Here is a 20,503-nt window from a genome sequence, read left to right on the forward strand (position 1 = left end):
TTAAAATGTAATTATTAGATATGTGTATTCAGGGTCATCTTAAGAAGAAACATATTTGTCTCACCACGTATTGATATAGATTAAGATGAGAAGAGTACCCTGGGTATGTACTTTTAGTCAAGTGTCGCTGACTCAGCAGTCCTCTCAAAAACGTATCTTGTCCAAGTAAATCAACGTTTGCTTAGTAGCGCTCCCTCTTATAGACAAACACTGTGGGATGCTGATACTATCCCCTTCGATAGCTCAGTTGGTAGAGCGGAGGACTGTAGAGGACTGCAATAGACATCCTTAGGTCGCTGGTTCAAATCCGGCTCGAAGGAGGTGACATTTTCTTTTTTTCGCTCTCTCACGGTTTTCAAGCGCAACGATCAAATACAGATTACACGGTAGATACGGTTCATTAGCCGAACCAGCACCATTGCTAGCAAACCAACAGATTCTACTGGCAATAGCCCAACCCGATTACATGATTATATTTTATCAGGTTGCAAGGAGGAGCACACAAGGGGGATTAGCTCAAATGGTAGAGCGCTCGCTTAGCATGCGAGAGGTAGCGGGATCGATGCCCGCATCCTCCAAACTTTTGTGTATCGTCGATGTGGTTGGCGTGAGTTTGTTTTAACTCTCAAGTTGCAAAATGCAACCAACCAGAAAATATGGTTATTTTAAAAATTGGTAATTTTTTTTTGGGGGGGGGGAGCTGAGACACAAAACAAAAAAGATGCCAATGTCACATTTACATTTTCACGAAAGTTTTTACGACGAATTACACTGAAATCAATTCGTTCGACACTTCAAACTCAAGGAGTCTTTGTATAAGCTATTATAGGTCCCTGCTGTCAATACGTTCTCACCTTCAAAGCCTAACATTTTAAGCTAGGTGACAAATCGTCGATATCTTAGGCTTCCGGGGACCCAACATCAGCAAACAAGAGAACCGTTTGGAATGAATATACACATGTACGCTCGTGTTACTTACATCTCTTTGGAAAACACTATCTAACATGCTGGTTAATGTTAGGGATAAGATTATGGTTAGGGTTTGGGATACGGCTAGGACTGGAATACATGGCTGGAACATGTATTACCTCGGGAGCGTCATTGTACTGGATTTCACTGATAACCCGGCGCGTAGCATAAGAACGCGGAAGCTCACCTGTCCCGCTCCTCATGAGCATCGCGGGACTTGACAAATCGCCAGCATATCACGGATTGGGCCGGCAAACGGGCTATTTGTGTACCGTGGGGGGATTAGCTCAAATGGTAGAGCGCTCGCTTAGCATGCGAGAAGTAGCGGGATCGATGCCCGCATCCTCCAAGCCCTTTTCTGACGAGTTAAAATATTTTAAATAGATAATTTTAAATATTCATGTATTTAAAACTGTTTATTGTTTATGGAGAGTAATACATTTTAAGAGTACCAGGTAAATCATAAAACCTGTAAAGCAAACAGGAACTGATTGATTAATGATTATTTCTATATGGCAGTGTATATTAATGAAATATGAAGTTGATATGAACACGACTTTAAATAAATCACCCTAATCTGTAGATTAGAAACGACCTGAAATAGAGAATAAACTTATTTGAATGTTTATGACTCCCCGATAGCCGTAGATGTGTCTTTGCTGCCGCCTGGAGGCACAAGAGAGAAGTTACATCTGCAGCTTCAACGTTTTCTTTAACACTAATAACTATGGCAGAGCACTGAATTTAAGAAAGAGAGCATTACTTTGAGATAACTCTGAGGTAACTTATTATCATTTGGTAAAAAGTGCAAATGTAATCAACAGCACATGAAAAATTAACTGGCTTTAGAGCTTTTTGTATTAAACTGTGTAAAAAGTTTAGTTGTATTGACTTGATATTCTGTGCATGGCCTTTACAATGACTAAAAACTTCATGTGACCAGGTACCCCAACTAGAATTTAAGTGTCATTAAACAACTTTTGGAAGGAGGAGCAATCCCAGTTCATAGTTCATATGCAAAGCCCCCATGTGCCTGTACACAGGACTGTGTATGTGCAGCTCTGAAACAATCAGAAGGAGATTAGCGCTTGCTTAGCATACGAAAGGTAGCGGGATCAACGTCCGCATCCTCCAAATGAGTTTTTCTCTTTAAGCATCATCACGAAAACATTTCTCAAGTCAATTCCAGTTGCTTTTGTTGTCATTTCAACCATGTTTAATGGTACAGTACAAAGAGAAACGAGACAACGTTCCTCTGAGACCCTGTTGCTACATATGGCATATAACAGACAAACACAGGACTGCATAAAGTGCAATGTGCAAAAATTGCAACAAGACAAGACGGCGCAACACTAGACAAAACAGGACAAGACAGAGACAAGACAGTGCAATGGAAATGTGCAAAATACTGAGAACTGTGCAAAAAGTAACATGGTGTCTGAAGCTGTGCGTGTGTGAGATACTGCAGATAAGTGCTTGGTAGTGACATGTACGAAGGTGTCTGTGTGTGTGTGTGTCAGCTTGGGGGAAGAAACAGTTTCGCAGTCTGGCAGTCAGGACCCGGATGCTCTGTACCTGTGTCCAGAAGGCAGCACAGTGACGAATGTGTGTGAGGGGTGTGTGGGGTCCTCCACAATGCTGGTGGCTTTGCAGATGCAGCGGGTGCTATAAGTATCCGTGATGGAGGGAAGAGAGGCTCCAATAATCTTCTACAGTGCAGTTACCATAGCAGACAGTGATGGAGCTGCTCAGGACGTTGATGACACACACCACAGTCGTGACATCAGCGAACTTGATGATGTGGTTCGAACTGTGCATTGGTGCACAGTTGTGAGTCAGCAGAGTGTACAGCAGTGGGCTGAGCACACAGCCCCGAGGGGCTCCAGTGCTCAGTGTGGTGGCATTGGAGATACTGTTACGGAGTCAGATTGTCTGAGGTCTCTCCTTCAGAAAGTCCAGGATCCATTTGCAGAGTGAGGAGTTCAGGCCCAGCAGGCTCAGTTTTCCAATCAGGTGCTGGGGAATGATTGTGTTGAATGCTGAACTGAAGTCTATGAACAGCATTCGTACATGTATCTTTATTGTCCAAGTGGGTGAGGGCAAGATGTAGGGTGGTGGCGATGGCGTCATGTGTTGACCGGTTTGGGTGATAGGCGAACTGTAGTAGGTCCAGTGTGAGTGGCAGATCACATTGTGAGTTCTTAATGTGCCTCATGACGAGGCTCTCGAAGCACTTTATCATGATGGGTGTGAGTGCAACAGGATGATAGTCGTAGAAGCAGGACACTGGGGACTTCTTTGGCACGGGGACAATGGTGATGGCCTTGAGGCACGTTGGGACGACAACCTGGGTGGGTGAACACCCCCCCCCATGTTCTGAATATATTAGTGCTATTTCTTAAATGTGTAAAATCTGTAACATAATGTATTGTTTGGAGTTGAGTCTGTTACTTTTACTATTTTTTAGAATTTCTTCTTGGAGTAACTGTAACCCACATAATTTCCTTAGGGATTAATAAAGTATTCTGATTATGATTATGATTGTTTCAGGATACATGACCTGCCATTATCCAATGCAACATCTGCTTACCTCTTTTGCTCGTTTCTCCTCCTCTTCTTTTCTCTTTTTTCTAAACTGAGCACCTGATGGCTTTGAACTTTTCTTGTCCATCTTTCATTGGTTTTAATTTTGCACTCCAGTATGAACACCCATCCCCCAACCTGAGGATCACCACAACATAACCTAATAGACCTACACCTTAGTTCACAGATTTACTTTGTCTAGAGTTTTTTTTCTGGGATTTCGCACAACCCAGGATTCAAATCATGAATACATAATGGGCTTGGATTTACAACATTATGAATGAAATGCGCTCTATTTGAAAAAAGCTGCCCCCCTCCCCTTTCGACAGGTTGTTTGTGAGACTTTAAATCATCAAACCCACCGCATTTAAAAATGCACTCACCCTACAAACATTACTGATGAGTCAAAATCTGCACAAATTGACAGAAACACTGAAGCTGTTACCCATTTTATTCTTATTGTCACGTATGTCCTATTTGTCAGGTGACAGAAGAACCAACACAAAGCTCAGAGAGCAATGGTGATGCAAGATCACAGGTGAAATTGGATGATGACTTGGTGGTTCATTACTGTATTTGAAGCACATGTGTGACTGCATGTATTTGGAATGTCTCACTGTTATTTATCAGGTGACAGAGGCAGCTCTGTTGCATAATTTTGCTAAGAGATCTTTTACTTTGTGGTAATCTTAGATGAGTAGTTTTATGGACAAAAACCACCAGGTCATTCAGTGTTCCCTTAGTGCTAATGTATAAGAGATGTTGGTGTACTACAACTGAAGTAATTTTGTTAAATCCTTAAAGTCATATTCTTTTTTTGCATGCGCATTCTCTGAGCACTCTCCCATGGATGCTATCTGGACCAGCAGCTTTCCACGGGTTAACTCTGCAAAGAGTTTTCCTCATATCAGCAGAGGTCAGACACAGAACCTGGTAACTGTGAGGGGGGAAGGACTTCTTCACCAGCACGTCATTCTGAGCGTCAAACTGTGCATAGAAGTTGTTCAGTGCATCTGGTAGGGAGGCGTCATCTGCGTAGGCAGGTGTTGTCTTCCTGTAGTTGGTGATGGCCTGCCGCATGCACTGCGTGTCGGCGCTGTCCTAGAAGTGGCTGTGGATTCTTCTGCCATGCGCGTGCTTCGCTGGCCTGTTGGCACGAGACAGTTTAGCCCTTGCTGTTCTCAGGGCCGCCTTGTTACCTGCTCTGAAGGCAGAGTCTCGAGTCTTTAGCAGTTCAAGCACTTCAGTCATCCACAGTTTCTGGTTTGAGCGTGTTATTACAGATGTGGAGTCAATGACATTATCGATGCACTTGCTGATGTAGCTGGTCAGAAATGATGTGCATTCCTCCAAGTTGGTGTGGTCGCTGTTTGCTGCTGCCTCCCTGGACATGTCCCAGTCAGTGTGCTCAAAACAGTCCTGAAGAGCAGAGAGAGCTCCTGCAGGCAAAGTTCTCACCTGTCTCAAAACCGGTTTACAGTGTCTGATGAGCATTTGCGCTAACACTTTCTAAGTAACAGCTCAAATGGTAGAGCACTCGCTTCGCGTGCGAGAAGTAGCGGGATCGACCCTCGAATCCTCCAAAGCTTGTTTGATGCCGATGGGCTATGGAACAAGCTCTCCTCCAAAAGTACTTGTCTTTAAACATCAACATAAAAACCTTTGACTTTGCAGACTGAACAACTCCCATTGTGACGAACTACCCTTACCAGAAAATAAATGTCCTAAAAGAGCTTTTCATAAAGACAATTTTGTCAATGCAGTGTTTAAAAGTAGCTGCAGTTTAGAAAGTGTTGCTACATTTATGCTCGCTCCTCTTCAGCAGACCGGGTGATAAAACTAAGTGAAATGTTTCTGTATTGTTACTCAAAAGTCACAATCTCACTTGGACTTGATATTGGGCTACCATTGCATGCTTGAACATATACAGTATTTTGGGGGGGGGGGGGTAAAAAAATAATGTCTGTCTCTTTGGGGGATTTTCACTTTGCAAACTTATATGTTTTTGTGATGATGCCTAAAATAACATTTTTTGGAGGATAAGGGTATCGATCACAGGAAAAACAAGCACTTAATAATTAACTGGAGCTTGTTTAGGCTGCTGCCTCAATTACATGTTTTATTTGCAGAAGGGGGACTTCAATCTCTTTCAGTCGAATGTCTGTCAATACTCACGAGAGACAAGTAGTAGTCTGACAAATAATAACTACTGTGTCTCGATGCCGTTTCATTGGCACACGTCATTGTATTGTGACATCACTACAGGCAAAAACAGAGGGGGATTAGCTTAATTGGTAGAGCGCTTGCTTAGCATGCGAGAGGTAGTGGGATCGATGTTTGCATCCTCCAAGTGCAGGGCTCTAGAGTGCGACCAATTTGGTCGCAAATGCGACCAAATTTTTCAGTGGTGCGACTAAAAAAAAAATATTTGGTTGCACCTGTGCGACCAACTGTTCGGGTAGCAAAAAAAAATAAAAAATCTGCAAGCTTCCCTGTGGTCAACAACAGACACACGTTATGCCCCTATCATGGACTAAACCAATCAGAGATAGTAAGGGGCGGGACCTCTCTGATTGGCCATGGTCCAGTTGAAAGTGCAGGTGGAAGTGGGAGGTGAGTAGGTTGAATAAAGCGATATCAATTCATTAAATCCTGAATCGACTTTTAAATATAACTGTGTTTTGCCAGAAACGCCAGATTCTCCGATTAAAGCTCACAAAACCATTTCAACAAAAACCAAACAGCAAATGAGAGCAGGTACACGGATTCCACACAAGGACGTAAACACAGAGCGGACCCGACGCATCAGAATCAACTTTGTCTTTCTCGGCTTTCTCACCCGACGGCCCGTAGACGGACACGCTGTCGGAGCTTAGCGATTCTGATGCGTCCGGTCCGCGCTGTGTTTACGTCTTCTTGCGCTGATTCTGAGCTGCAGGTTTTGTCTCTCTCCAACCAAAATTCACCGAGCCAGCAGCAAAAGAAGCAGCAAACTGCGCTTCACATTTGATCAATGTCGTCATGAATTTTGCTGTTTTGCTTCCACGACTATTAAAATCACACTCCATGCACAGCTAGCTCTCTCTCTATCTCTCTCTGCACTTCAAGAACAGTTTCCCGTCTCCAATCTCTGTTTTCTGTATTATTCATTCGCTTATTACCCACCAGTCTACCGTTGTTTACAGCGTTGTCGGCTGCTGTCTTTTTCTTTTCTTTTTTTCACTTAAATGACCTCGGACAAGAAAGCCTATTTTTTCTGTTGTTCAATACTGAAGAAATTTAAACTTTATATGCAGAACATTGCAGAATATTTTTAAGGTTATCTGCTATAAAAAGCCAGACCAGGAAAATCTCCTTCATGTTTTTCTGTGTTTTATTCTCAGTTACTTTCACACAAAGGCATCTGCTGTGATGTTCACAATTCTGATGAAGTCAGTACTGATAAATGATCAGAATTATAATATTTCTCACTGTCTGAGGCTAAGTTGAATCGAATCGGGACTTTGAAAACCGGAATCAAATGGATTATAGAAATCAGTGATGATACCCAGCCCTAGTGAGCAGCCTAGGCACGACAGAAGTGGATGTAGCTGTAATAGGATAAGAACTATTGCTAACTTTTCTGTTAAGTTAAGGCCTTATCCTTCTGAAATTCATAGCCAGAGCTCTGACACGGTGTCATCAATCTTTGAATGCTGAAAAAGCACAGTGTATCCAGAAAAACACATTATATTATATAAATTATTATAAAATTTGTGTGCGCCTAACTTTTGTGCCGGTACGCCTAACTTTTTAAAGTTAGGCGTACCGGTACGCCCATGGCAAAAAGTTAGTCTAGAGCCCTGAAGTGGGTGTTTGCCTTTAAGCAATCATCATGAAAACATTTGATTTGCAGAGTGAACAAATCCCCTAAATTCCTGTGACTAGCTACCCCTACCAGAATTGTTACTGGGCTTTCATTACTATGTCACAAAACTCAGGATTATATCCATTACAGAAAAAAGCAATGTAATCTTTAGCCATGATCAATGGGCTGTATGTTGTTTTGTTGGCACACGTTTTCAGTTTTTCAGGGGCACACGTAGTTGTGTTGTGATCGTTCATACACACAGTGGTCACTACATTGGACACCTATTCAAAGGTTGTTTTCTTGTATTTGTGTCAGTGTTGATGGTAAACTTCCACATACACCACTACACTGGACACTGTGTCGCTCCATACCCTTCCACCCACTGGTCGTTAAATATACTGTAGCGTCTGTCCGACAGAAGACAGACACGATCGGTATTCCGGTTACCAGCTTTTTATTACGAACAGTAATACAGGCTACTGTGGTTCGTAGCCAATGCCAAAACAACAGGGAAAAAATGCGCTCTCCTGAATCAAAACAAATCCCCACTCACTCTCTTCCCCAATTCGTGCTCCTTTTTCCCAGACACAAAACAACAACAACATTCTCTAACACCCGCCCCCAAACACTCTCAGCCAACCACACACATGCTCTTATCCAGATTCTCTGTCATTGGTAGCTGATCTGATTGACACGCCAAACGGCCTCTAGACTACTACACATTCAAGGACACTCAGTAAACCACCATGCTGCCGGTGTGTTGCAACTATGCGAGTGAGTGGCAATTCTGAACACAAAACACTGATAACACAACAGTCAAACTAACTTGTAACCCAGTCCGTTATACTACCCCAAATGGGCAGATAAAGTCTCTTAGGTGGCCTGGTGGTCTATGGTGCCTCCTTGGGCGAAGGCCCCTGGAGTGAGGTGGGGAAGGGTCTGCATCCAAAGTGGCCACAGGCCCAGGACTCGCAGGGCCTACTTTACTGGGATAACACCCTGTTGCCCCAGTAAAGTGGCCGATAGGGGGCCAGTCTGTCCTGGTGCATGGCAACCCTCCATCCCCTTGGGGGTAGTTGTACCCTGTACACCACTTCCCCCAGGCATTCCAGAACCTTACAGGGCCCAACCCAGTCACTGTCCGGCTTAGGGCATCTACCGTTTTCCCTGTGGGGGTTGTACACCCAGACTAGTTCCTCGACATCAAAATGTCGGCCTCTGGAATCAATGTGATAGTTCTTCTTCTGCCGTACCCCCACACTTGTCAGTTTCCTCCTAGTAAAGTCATGAGCAGACTCCATGCGATCCTGCAGCTTCCTCGCATACTCAAGACCTGGTTGATCCTCATCAGCATCGGCGGGGTCGGCCCATCATCATCTCCGCTGGTGTCCGGATGTCCCTGGCCAACATCATGAGGGCAGAGGAGCACGAAGTGGAGCCCTGGACCGCCGAATGATATGCCATGAGAACCAGGAGAACATGAGTGTCCCAGTTGCGTTGATGTTTAGCTGTCACTAATGCCAGTTGCTCTGCCAGTGTATGGTTAAATCTCTCAACGAGTCCATCACTGTGGGTGGATGGGTGTACGGGTCTCATGGGAGCCTAGTTTCTCGCACATGGCATCAAAAACACGGGACTCCAAGACCCTGCCCTGGTCCGTGTGGATTCCTTCAGACACCCCAAATCTGCTGAACATCTCCTCCACCAGAGTATCCACAATCGTCTTGGCCTCTTGGTCAGGTAAACTGCATGTCTCTGGCCACTTTGTGAAATAGCTGTGAGGATATAGTGGTTTCTGCTTTCTGTACGGGTGAAAGGACCCAGGATGTCCATCCCCACCCTCTCCATAGGGTACCCTGCCGAAAACTGTTGGAGTTGGGCATGGGATTTGGCTGTGGGCCCCTTCCGTGCTGTACAGCTGTCGCAGCGGTGGCAAAAGTCCTCTACATCCCACCTATGTCGGGCCCAAAAGAATCCCTGCGGGAGGCGGCGGAGTGTTTTGGTGACACCAAAGTGGCTAGACCCTGAGGCTCCATGCACTGTGCAAAGCACCATCTCCTGCAGGGCCACCAACTGCCACCTCATCTCGCCCGTAGCTAGTTCCTTCCAGCCCCTTTGCAGCACTTCATTGTATTGCTGCAAGGCATTTAACATGGACCAGAGTCCCTTTGAGCCTGCAACAACATAGCGATTTCCTCCCATTGGGGTTGTCACTGTTCCTCAATCCACCCAAGCACTGGTTTGATGTCAGCATCCTCCTCCTGTTGTTGTCTTCACTCTGCTCTCATCCACAGCAACCAGCCTCTGACTGGATGGCTGTTCCTCTACCCCCGTCACAGCACACTTTACGTCGTGCACCAACTGGTCCTCCTCCTGAGCTTCCTTCCTTTCACAGTATTGGCATCTGTCTTGGGCACAGGGTCTGTGGAAGAGCGCATCTGCATTTCTGTGCTGGGCCCCAGGTCTGTGTACAACCTCAAAACCATAAGCCTGCAGCTCCTCAATCCAGCATGCTAGCTGCCCCTTCTGGCTCCTTAAAAGACATGAGCTACTGCAAAGTGGAGGCCCCCGAGCCAATGTTCCCTCTAAGCTGAACGCGTGAGCAATGGCGCACTGCTGACATGGTCTCCCCACACAGAAAATCTGCGCTGAGCACAAAAAAAAATCCAGCCTGAATTGGAATTAAAGTAAATACATGTATTTATTTTGTTTCGCTGATTTTCTGTGCACGGAGACTGTGTCAGCAGTGCGCGATTGCTCACGCGCTCAGCTTAGAGGGAACAGTGCCCCCGAGGTAGTACTTAAAATAGCATATGGCACATACCAATGCAAGCAGCTCAAGAATGAAACAATAGCAGCCTTCAGCTTTGTTGAAGGCCAGACTATGGTATGCAACCACTTTCTTGTCATCTGGCAACCACTTGTGTCATCTGGCCTAGTACTGCACCTGTACTGGCCTCATAAAAGACAATGTTGAGGTTGCCTACAGGGAGGAGGTGGATCGTCTGGCTGAGTGGTGTAACACGAACAACCTGCTGCTCAACACCGAGAAGACTAAGGAGCTCATCGTGGACTACAGGAGGAATGCTGACCCACATCCAGCGTATGAACAGCTTCAAGTTCCTGGGTGTCCACATCTCCGAGGATCTCATCTGGACGTCCAACTGCTCCAGGCTGGTCAAGAAGGCTCACCAGTGCCTCTTCTTTCTGAGGACTTTTTTTTGTGTTCAGATGTACACGACTTCCTGTGGCGCACGCATGCAGTGCTTTTCAAACTAGTTTTGAACTAGGTTCATTGATAAAACAAGGAAAGAAACTGAAAAGGATCCGATGTCTTCGTGAATGAACATCTGACAAAACAAAATGCGGACATCGCCAGGAAAGCACGTTACTTGAAAAAACAGAGAAGAATTCAAAATACATGTACCACCAACTGTAAAGTATTCATTAAACTCAGTGGAACACCGGAACAAGCCAAAGTGTTGGTCATCAGAAACATGGCTGGACAAACACTGAGGTTCAACTTACACTGGAGGTATGAATACACATGTAACGTGACACACAACACAACACAGGGCACAGTCTAAAAGAACTTCATCTGCATACGGCTACAATATCAATATAACTCATTGGAATTCTGTTTATGATAATCTGGAACTGAGAACATTTCAATACACAGGCCATAATGTTTACAACTTAGAAAAGAAAATAGAAAATAATTTCTTCTACAACATCAGCAATAACTGCTGCTACTTCACTGATGAAAAGTTTAAAAACACCATCAGCACGGAAAACTAATTATCAATAATCCATTTTAATAGCAGAAGTCTGTATGCCAACTTCAACAATTTAAAGGAATATTAAATCAGTTGACAAATCCATTTGGAATTATTGCCATTTCTGAAACATGGATCAATGCTGAGAAAGGACTGGACTTTGGACTGGAGGGATATGAAGTGAACTTTGTAAATAGAAGTAACAAAAGTGGAGGGGGAGTAGCTGTGTATGTAAATAAAAACTTAAATTACAGTGTGGTGGAAAGTATGACAACTGAAATTGATAATTTATTAGAATGTATAACAATTGAAATTTATAAGGAAAATGTAATAATTAGCTGTATATCCTCCTGAGACCCAGTAATTCATTTTTGTGCACTGTAGTACACATTTAGTTTTTGCTTGTACCTCTCATACTCTACTTGCCACTCTTCTAAGTCCTGATGTTTCTTAGAGAGGACAACAGTACCTTTAAAATGATATCACATGTGTGGGGGTGTGGCCTCGCCAATTGTCTTTTTCCCACCTTTTCAAAATGGTTGGCATGCCCACAAGCACATTTTATGGAAGAAAGAAAGGTAAGTATGATATTTACATTTAAAATGTTTTTTAAAATCAGATTTTGATTAATTTTCAAAAATAAACATCTAGTAAATAATTTGAGGGTTTTTTAAGAATTAAGCTTATTTAGTTTCACAGAGGAAATGACTAATTTATTAATGTGTACTCTAGTGCACGTCGGGACTTTGTACTTATATTTATTTCACTTTTTCCTAGTAGACAACTCTTTGACAAAGGCAGAGAGAATTCTTAACAGAATTATTGAGGGAGATTCAAACATAGATATTTCAGAAGATGAGAGTCATGTGAGCCAGATAGGAGAGGGTGAGAACCCAGGAGGAGCCACACGAAGATTATCAAGATGCAGTGGCAGATGTAATAGAGAAAGACACAGGTCAGCTGAAATCTGTCGTCCTATCTGGTCCAAAACCAACATGTAGGAGAATCTGGAATTTTTGATTTTGAGTTAAAAATAAAATATGGGTAAAATGCAGAAATGTTTTCCAGTAAAGTAAAAAAAACAAGAGTTGCAATTATAGCTGAATCCATGACACCTGATTGTTTCTACAAGATCACGTCTTTGCTGAAAGTTGTCAATGATCTCAATGTGCGAAAAGAACTCACAGTATCTGGAGTTCAAGCTCCTCTTGGCTGAGAAACCAGGGACAAACATGTGAACAAGACCTGAATAATACCAGTAATGAAGAGTTCTCTCCAAAAATCAAGAAAAGGAAGCCCCAAACAGATGAGAGTGTAACAAAATATGGTTCACTCCACTTGCCTGAAATGGTTAACAGTCCAAGGCATTTCAGTTGTAGAATGGTTGGGTGCAACAGTAAAACATATGTGAGATGTGGGAAGTACCAAATGTTCCTTTGTGTCTCCAAATAAAAAAATCACATTACTTCCTCAGATATCATAAATGAATTGACTTTTGTGAAATAGAAAGCCCAGTGCAATCACTTGTTCCTGAACCAATGGCTTACAGCTAGTGAAGTGTCAGTGACTTCTAAGTTGACCCATGATCTACATTTTTATGATATTGTTATATAAATAAGTTTTAATATCCTGCTTACAAAAATTTCAGTGGAGCATTTAATTTTCTTAAATAGCTCTTGAATTTTGTTAGTTTCACATTCGTGATCAATGAACTCCCCTTGTGCACTGAAGTGCACATGTTGTAAAATGTAAACAAAATTAGTTAAAAACAATTTTGTTTTTGTAATGTGTTTTTTACCATCCCAATACTTGATTTTTCAGAAAAAAATCAAAATCAAAATACTTTTTTTCCCTGGGTCTCAGGAGGATATATAGAACACCTGGCTCTAATATTCAAGTATTTAATGACTTCATAGAAGACGTATTCTCTAAAACTAATTAAAACGTTATGTTTATCTGTGGTGATTTTAACATTGACTTGTTGAATCTGAAAAAGCATAAAATGACCACAGAATTTCTAAACACTATGTACAGTTTGAGTTTACATCCTAAAATAACCGGGCCTAGCAGAATTACACCTCATTGTGCCACTTTAATTGCAAATATTTTCACTAATAATATGGAAAATAACATTGTGAGTGGATTATTAATTAATGACATCAGTGATCACCTACCAGTTTTTGCATTTTATGACACTAATTACAAGAGAAATCAGCGTGAAGAACAACTGAGATACAGTCGTGTAAGGACAGAAGAAACTATGATTGCACTTAAGAATGATCTATTAAATCAGGACTGGGATAATGTTTACAAAGAAAGTGATAATGATATTGCATATGGCACATTTTTAAGAATATTCAGGGAATTGTATGATAAAAACTGTCCAACAATAAAATACAACAGAAAGCACAAATATTCAGATAGACCATGGACCACTTTACAAAATGGATATAAAAGAAAAATACGCTCTATAGGGAATTCCTAAAACAAAGTACAAAAGATGCTGAAAATTAATATAAAAAAATGCAAAAATAAGCTGACCAATATTATACGTGTATGTAGAAAGGAGTATTATAGTAAAACATTGATCAACAATAAACATAAGGGAATATGGAATGTTTTAAACACTACCATTAAAAATAACTCTGGACAACAAAGTTATCCTCAATATTTTATTGAAAATGGCAATATAATGAAAAACACTGCTGAAGGGTTACACCTCCTGGGTCTAGGTGCGGCTTGCCCCTCTGGGGGCGGGGGTACTTGGACCTGGGATATAGAGTATGTTTGGGGAGTGTGACTGTCTGCGCAGTGTCTATTTGTGTCTGTCTACACGTTGGGTAAGTGCCGAGTATTTGGTTGTGTATATGGAGGTGGGAATGCACGATTGAGTCTGCGTGTGCCTGTTCGTCTGTGTCTATATGTCAGGTTGGGCCTTAGACTCGACCTCTCTGGGAACATCTCAGGCCCTCCAAAGTACGGAGGCCTATCTCCCCTCACCACACTCCCTGCCGGTGGCTGATGCCCTCAGACGTTGGTGTGCTGGTGGTTCTTGTCGACTGGGTCTGGGCGCTCATGTATGTACCGCTCACTCCTGGTGGCCGATTGGCGGGGCCTGGCGCCTGTGGCCCGGCTGGGCCCCTTCCGGGGGGTGGGGTGCCCTCAGGCCTCTGGCCTCTGGGCCTGAAGCTCGGTCCTCTCTGGTGCAGCTGGCTGCCGGCAGAGCCCGTGGGCACGCCACTGCAACCCCCTCTGGCCTCTGCTCTGTGGCTGCTGGGTGACCTCTCGTTTGGGGCTCTACTCAGCTCTTCCCAGGAGGGTGGCACAGTTCCCCCCCTTTGGTGGTCCTCCTTGGGTCCTCGTACTCTGGGGCCTCTGGATGTCTGGGGCCTGGATCTCCTCCATACCTGCTTCATGCCCTGGGGGACGGGGCTATGGCTCCCCTCACTCCCTAGCAGATCGTTACATGGAGAAACCTTTGGAATACAAGCATGCTGATCCACACAGGTATGCACACAGGTGTACACACGGGTGTTCACAGACACAAACTACACCTTTCTTGGCTGCTACCTCAAAGCACATTGTGCGCTGTCTATCTTGCGTGCTGCACAATAACATTTAATATTTAGTATCTACTGTTATCTACTGCTAGCTAGTTTATTGTGATGGTGCTGTATTTATTATGTTGCTGTTTGTTTGTTTTCTCTTCTGTTTGTTTTTCCTCCATACAGGTGATCCAGGTGTTTTGTTTGTTTTCTCTTTCTTTCTTCTCCCCTTTCTCACCATCTCTTCTCCACTCTATTTCTCTTTCTCTCCCTCTCTTTCTTTCATTCTTTCTCCCTGTCCTATCCCCCAGTCATGTCTGTCCCGTTTGTAACAACCGAAAATAAAATAAATACATAATTATAATAAAGGTCAATCAAATGGACCAATATGGCAAGGCCATGATGATCCACTTGGTAAAGTAAATCCGCTTGGCATCTCTCTTGGCCTTAAGACAACAATTCTGATGGCTAAAGATCCAAACGGGACAGGGGGAAAAAAAAAAAGAAAAAAAAAAGAAAAACACTGCTGATGTGGTCAATAGCTTTAATAATTATTTTGTAAATATTGGACCAAATCTGGTAGAACAAATTCCATAGTCACTGCCATCTGTAGACTGTAGTGAATGCCTGATTGATAGGAACCCTAACTCAATGTTCCTCACAGCAGTGAAGGAAAAACAAATAATTGTCATTGTAAACACGTGTAAATACAGGGAGTGCAGAATTATTAGGCAAATGAGTATTTTGTCCACATCATCCTCTCCATGCATGTTGTCTTACTCCAAGCTGTATAGGCTCGAAAGCCTACTACCAATTAAGCATATTAGGTGATGTGCAGCTCTGTAATGAGAAGGGGTGTGGTCTAATGACATCAACACCCTATATCAGGTGTGCATAATTATTAGGCAACGTCCTTTCCTTTGGCAAAATGGGTCAAAAGAAGGACTTGACAGGCTCAGAAAAGTCAAAAATAGTGAGATATCTTGCAGAGGGATGCAGCAGTCTCAAAATTGCAAAGCTTCTGAAGCGTGATCATCGAACAATCAAGCGTTTCATTCAAAATAGTCAACAGGGTCGCAAGAAGCGTGTGGAAAAACCAAGGCGCAAAATAACTGCCCATGAACTGAGAAAAGTCAAGCGTGCAGCTGCCAAGATGCCACTTGCCACCAGTTTGGCCATATTTCAGAGCTGCAACATCACTGGAGTGCCCAAAAGCACAAGGTGTGCAATACTCAGAGACATGGCCAAGGTAAGAAAGGCTGAAAGACGACCACCACTGAACAAGACACACAAGCTGAAACGTCAAGACTGGGCCAAGAAATATCTCAAGACTGGTTTTTCTAAGGTTTTATGGACTGATGAAATGAGAGTGAGTCTTGATGGGCCAGATGGATGGGCCCGTGGCTGGATTGGTAAAGGGCAGAGAGCTCCAGTCCGACTCAGACGCCAGCAAGGTGGAGTACTGGTTTGGGCTGGTATCATCAAAGATGAGCTTGTGGGGCCTTTTCGGGTTGAGGATGGAGTCAAGCTCAACTCCCAGTCCTACTGCCAGTTTCTGGAAGACACCTTCTTCAAGCAGTGGTACAGGAAGAAGTCTGCATCCTTCAAGAAAAACATGATTTTCATGCAGGACAATGCTCCATCACACGCGTCCAAGTACTCCACAGCGTGGCTGGCAAGAAAGGGTATAAAAGAAGAAAAACTAATGACACGGCCTCCTTGTTCACCTGATCTGAACCCCATTGAGAACCTGTGGTCCATCATCAAATGTGAGATTTACAAGGAGGGAAAACAGTACACCTCTCTGAACAGTGTCTGGGAGGCTGTGGTTGCTGCTGCACGCAATGTTGATGGTGAACAGATCAAAACACTGACAGAATCCATGGATGGCAGGCTTTTGAGTGTCCTTGCAAAGAAAGATGGCTATATTGGTCGCTGATTTGTTTTTGTTTTGTTTTTGAATGTCAGAAATGTATATTTGTGAATGTGGAGATGTTATATTGGTTTCACTGGTAAAAATAAATAATTGAAATGGGTATATATTTGTTTTTTGTTAAGTTGCCTAATAATTATGCACAGTAATAGTCACCTGCACACACAGATATCCCCCTAAAATAGCTAAAACTAAAAACAAACTAAAAACTACTTCCAAAAACATTCAGCTTTGATATTAATGAGTTTTTTGGGTTCATTGAGAACATGGTTGTTGTTCAATAATAAAATTATTCCTCAAAAATACAACTTGCCTAATAATTCTGCACTCCCTGTATAAAACATCTACTGATTGTAATGATATTGACATGAAAATCGTCAAGAAGGTCATAGAAGGAATCATAGGACCTCTAAAATACATCTGCAACTCATCATTTCAGACTGGAAAAGTTCCAAGCAAAATGAAAATAGCTAAAGTTGTGTCCCTGTATAAAACTGGAGATAGACACCACTTCACAAATTAGAGACCTGTTTCTTTACTACCTCATCATGCTTGGACATTGCTTGTGGTGTTCCACAAGGCTCTTTACTAGGTCCAAAGTTATTTATTATTTATATAAATTATATTTGTATGGCATCTGATATATTAAAATTAGTATTATTTGCAGACGACACAAATATTTTTTGTTCTTGGGGGGAATCTAAAGGAGCTGCTGGATACAATTACATCAGAAATGTGCAAAATAAAAAACTGGTTTGACAGGAATAATAAACTATCGCTAAATCTAAGTAAAACTAAAATAGTCTTATTTGGGAATTCCCTAAGAAACGTATAAGTGCAGACTCATATAGATCGTGTGGAAATTGACAGAGTTCTTGAACACGAGTTTTTTGGTGTGATAACAGATGATTAAGCTGGAAGTCGCATAAATCATATACATAACAAAATTTCAAGAAGTATTTAAATTTTGAGTAAAGTAAAACACATTCTGGACCACAAATCACTCCACATTCTCTACTGTTCACTGACTGCACCGTATTTGCATTACTGTGCAGATGTTTGGGGCAATACTTACAAATGTTCGCCATCATCAATCTTTATATTACAAAAAAGGGCCATAAGGATAATCCATAAAACTGGTTACAGAGATCATACAAATACACTATTTTTAAAATCAAAAATACTAAAATTCACAGATCTGGTTCATTTTCTCACGGCACAAATTATGTATAAAGCAATAAACAACCTACTTCCTGACAATATTCTAAAATTGTTTTCTAAAAGGGGGGAATGAAATTTAAAGCTGTGCAACAGATTAAGTAAAGAAATGAAGCAATGTCCAAGCATGAGTCAGTTTAAAAAGCAGTTCAAGGATATGGTTTTTGAAGGGACAGGGAGGAGGTAGGGCTCTGATAGGGTGTTCTTGTCCAATATTTTCAAAATGCCGATGTGTGTACGTGTGTGTGTGCACGGGTATGTTGGTATGGGTATATATATCTGTAGGTTGTATATCCTTTGAGGTGTTAATGGGCTTATTAAATATATATAAAACTGAGTTAGTAACTGAGTTACAAGATTATGAAAGTAATTAATTACTTGAAAAGTAACTATTGCGTTACTTAAAAAGAAAATGTTTAACCCTCTGGGGTCCAGGTTATACTTGGCCTTTTTTGACTACTTTTGATGATTCCTCTACATTTCACCTTTAAAAACTATTTTCTTTGCCTTGTTTGGTATCATCTTTTTCAGCACAACCTCATGTGTCTGAATTTACAGTTCTGTTTTCATGTTGACATACTGTATTAACACAATTGATCTAAAATCAGACAAAAAACATAAAATCAGAGTAGAAAAAGCTATATTTTTTACTGTAACAACCACAAACACGTTTAATGAATCATATTTCATAACTTTAAATGCAAATATAAATTGTCAATTTCAAAATCCCCCCCCCCTCAAAATAACAAACACTGCATACTTCACTGCACTGGAAACTGCAGGATCTAGGACTGAGCAGCTCCCTCTGCAGCTGGATCCTTAACTTCCTGTCTGACAGACGCCAAGTGGTCAGACTGGGCAGCATCACCTCATCCCCCATCACACTGAACACTGGTGCTCCACAGGGGTGTGTACTGAGCCCTCTCCTGTACTCACTCTACACCTACGACTGCACGGCCACTAGCAACTCCAACATCATTGTGAAGTTTTGACACTACAGTGGTGGGTCTTATCACCAAAGGTGATGAGACGGCCTACAGGGAGGAGGTCAGCGCCCTGACCCACTGGTGTCAAGACAACCATCTCACCCTCAACGTCGCAAAGACAAAGGAGTTGATAGTGGACTTCCGGAGGTGCAGAGAAGTACACACCCCTATCACCATCAACGGCGCTGCTGTGGAGAGAGTGAGCAGCTTCCGCTTCCTTGGTGTACATCTGGCTGAGGATCTTACGTGGTCAGTACACATAAACAAAACAGTGAAGAAGGCGCAGCAGCGCCTCTTCTTTCTCAGGAGACTGAAAAGATTTGGCATGAGTCCCCGCATCCTCAGGACCTTCTATCGCTGTGCCATTGAGAGCATCCTCACTGGATGCATCACCACCTGGTATGGCAACAGCACCGCTTACAACCGCAAAGCTCTCCAGAGAGTAGTGCGGTGTTCTGAACGGAGAATTGGAGGTGAGTTTCCCTCCCTCCAAGACATCTACAGGAAGCGGTGCCTGAGGAAAGCGGGGAGGATCATCAAGGACTCCAGTCACCCAAGCATAAACTGTTTAGACTACTTCCATCGGGAAGGAGGTTCTGCAGTATCCGGTCCCGTACCAGCAGACTGAGAGACAGCTTTTCCCATCAGGCCATCAGACTGCTGAACACTTCATAGACACCTCACCTTCACTACTGGAACTTCAACATTATGCACTCCATACTGTACATTAATGCCACTTGTTTTGCACAATATCCAACTACCAACCTCTGTATATTTTATATATTTATTTTATTGTTTACTCTATTTAATTTGTAAAATATGTATACACACACACACACACACACACACACACACACACACACACACATACACACACACGTAGATATACATATTTAGTATACACATTCAGTAATATGCATACACTCTTATATTGTACATATATTTATTCATATAACTCTCAGATTTAGCCATTCTTATATTTTGCTTGTTCTCATAGTATTGTATTTTTGCACACCTCTGTTGCTTGTGAAGCTCGCACACAAGAATTTCACTCACATCTACTGTACCAGTGTACCTCCACATGTGATGTGACAGTAAAAGTGATTTGATTTGATTTGAGTTAATAAAAAAAATTATTATCCATGATTTTTACTTCTGTGTCTATTCTCATTCATCCTGGTCATAGGATATCTATAGTTTTGAAGTGTTTGATGGTGTTGATCAACAACACATTTAAGCAAAAAAGAAAATTATTGTTAGAAAGTTAGACTCACCTCTCATAGGTCACATGAAACTGTAATATTTTTACCTTTCCCTCTTCTTAAGATTCCAGTGGAGGACATTAAATTTGCATAATTTCAAATATAATGTGATGGTTTGCAGATGGAGCTAAAATTATAACAATATCATAAATATGTATGGAAAAAACTTAAGTTGGGAGCCAAGTTACTGCATAAAAAAACAAATTTTTCTATTGTTTTTCTAATTTTGTGAAACAACTTTTTGATTTACTGATATCTCAGAGTTCTAGCATATGTTCCTTTTCTAAACTCTGTGAGCTTTAATATGTACAAAGTACTCATTAAGATAAGAAATCATTTTTATTGTCACTGTTACAGGAACACTGGAAAATAGTTTAGCAG

At 42.1% G+C, this 20,503-nt stretch overlaps 1 protein-coding gene and 2 non-coding genes across 3 annotated transcripts in view; 2 read left to right on the forward strand and 1 right to left on the reverse strand.

Moving 5' to 3' along the window:
• The first annotated feature begins 232 nt into the window (after nucleotides 1-232).
• On the forward strand, nucleotides 233-320 carry trnay-gua (transfer RNA tyrosine (anticodon GUA)). The gene is given in 2 exon segments: nucleotides 233-269; nucleotides 285-320. It is a non-coding gene; the product is annotated as a tRNA-Tyr (tRNA).
• Nucleotides 321-505: 185 nt separating this feature from the next.
• Nucleotides 506-578, forward strand: trnaa-agc (transfer RNA alanine (anticodon AGC)). The gene has a single exon. It is a non-coding gene; the product is annotated as a tRNA-Ala (tRNA).
• Nucleotides 579-11,242: 10,664 nt separating this feature from the next.
• Nucleotides 11,243-20,503, reverse strand: part of LOC146372024 (uncharacterized) — a 43,483-nt gene continuing 34,222 nt past the window's right edge. The window contains exon 3 of the mRNA XM_084953824.1: nucleotides 11,243-14,629. Coding sequence (XP_084809950.1) covers nucleotides 14,175-14,629 — 455 coding nt within the window. The 3' untranslated portion in view covers nucleotides 11,243-14,174. The remainder of the gene's footprint in view (nucleotides 14,630-20,503) is intronic.

This window comes from Perissodus microlepis, chromosome 15, assembly GCF_051167445.1.
Source record: "Perissodus microlepis isolate ML-2025 ecotype Zambia chromosome 15, ASM5116744v1, whole genome shotgun sequence".
NCBI lineage: Eukaryota > Metazoa > Chordata > Actinopteri > Cichliformes > Cichlidae > Perissodus > Perissodus microlepis.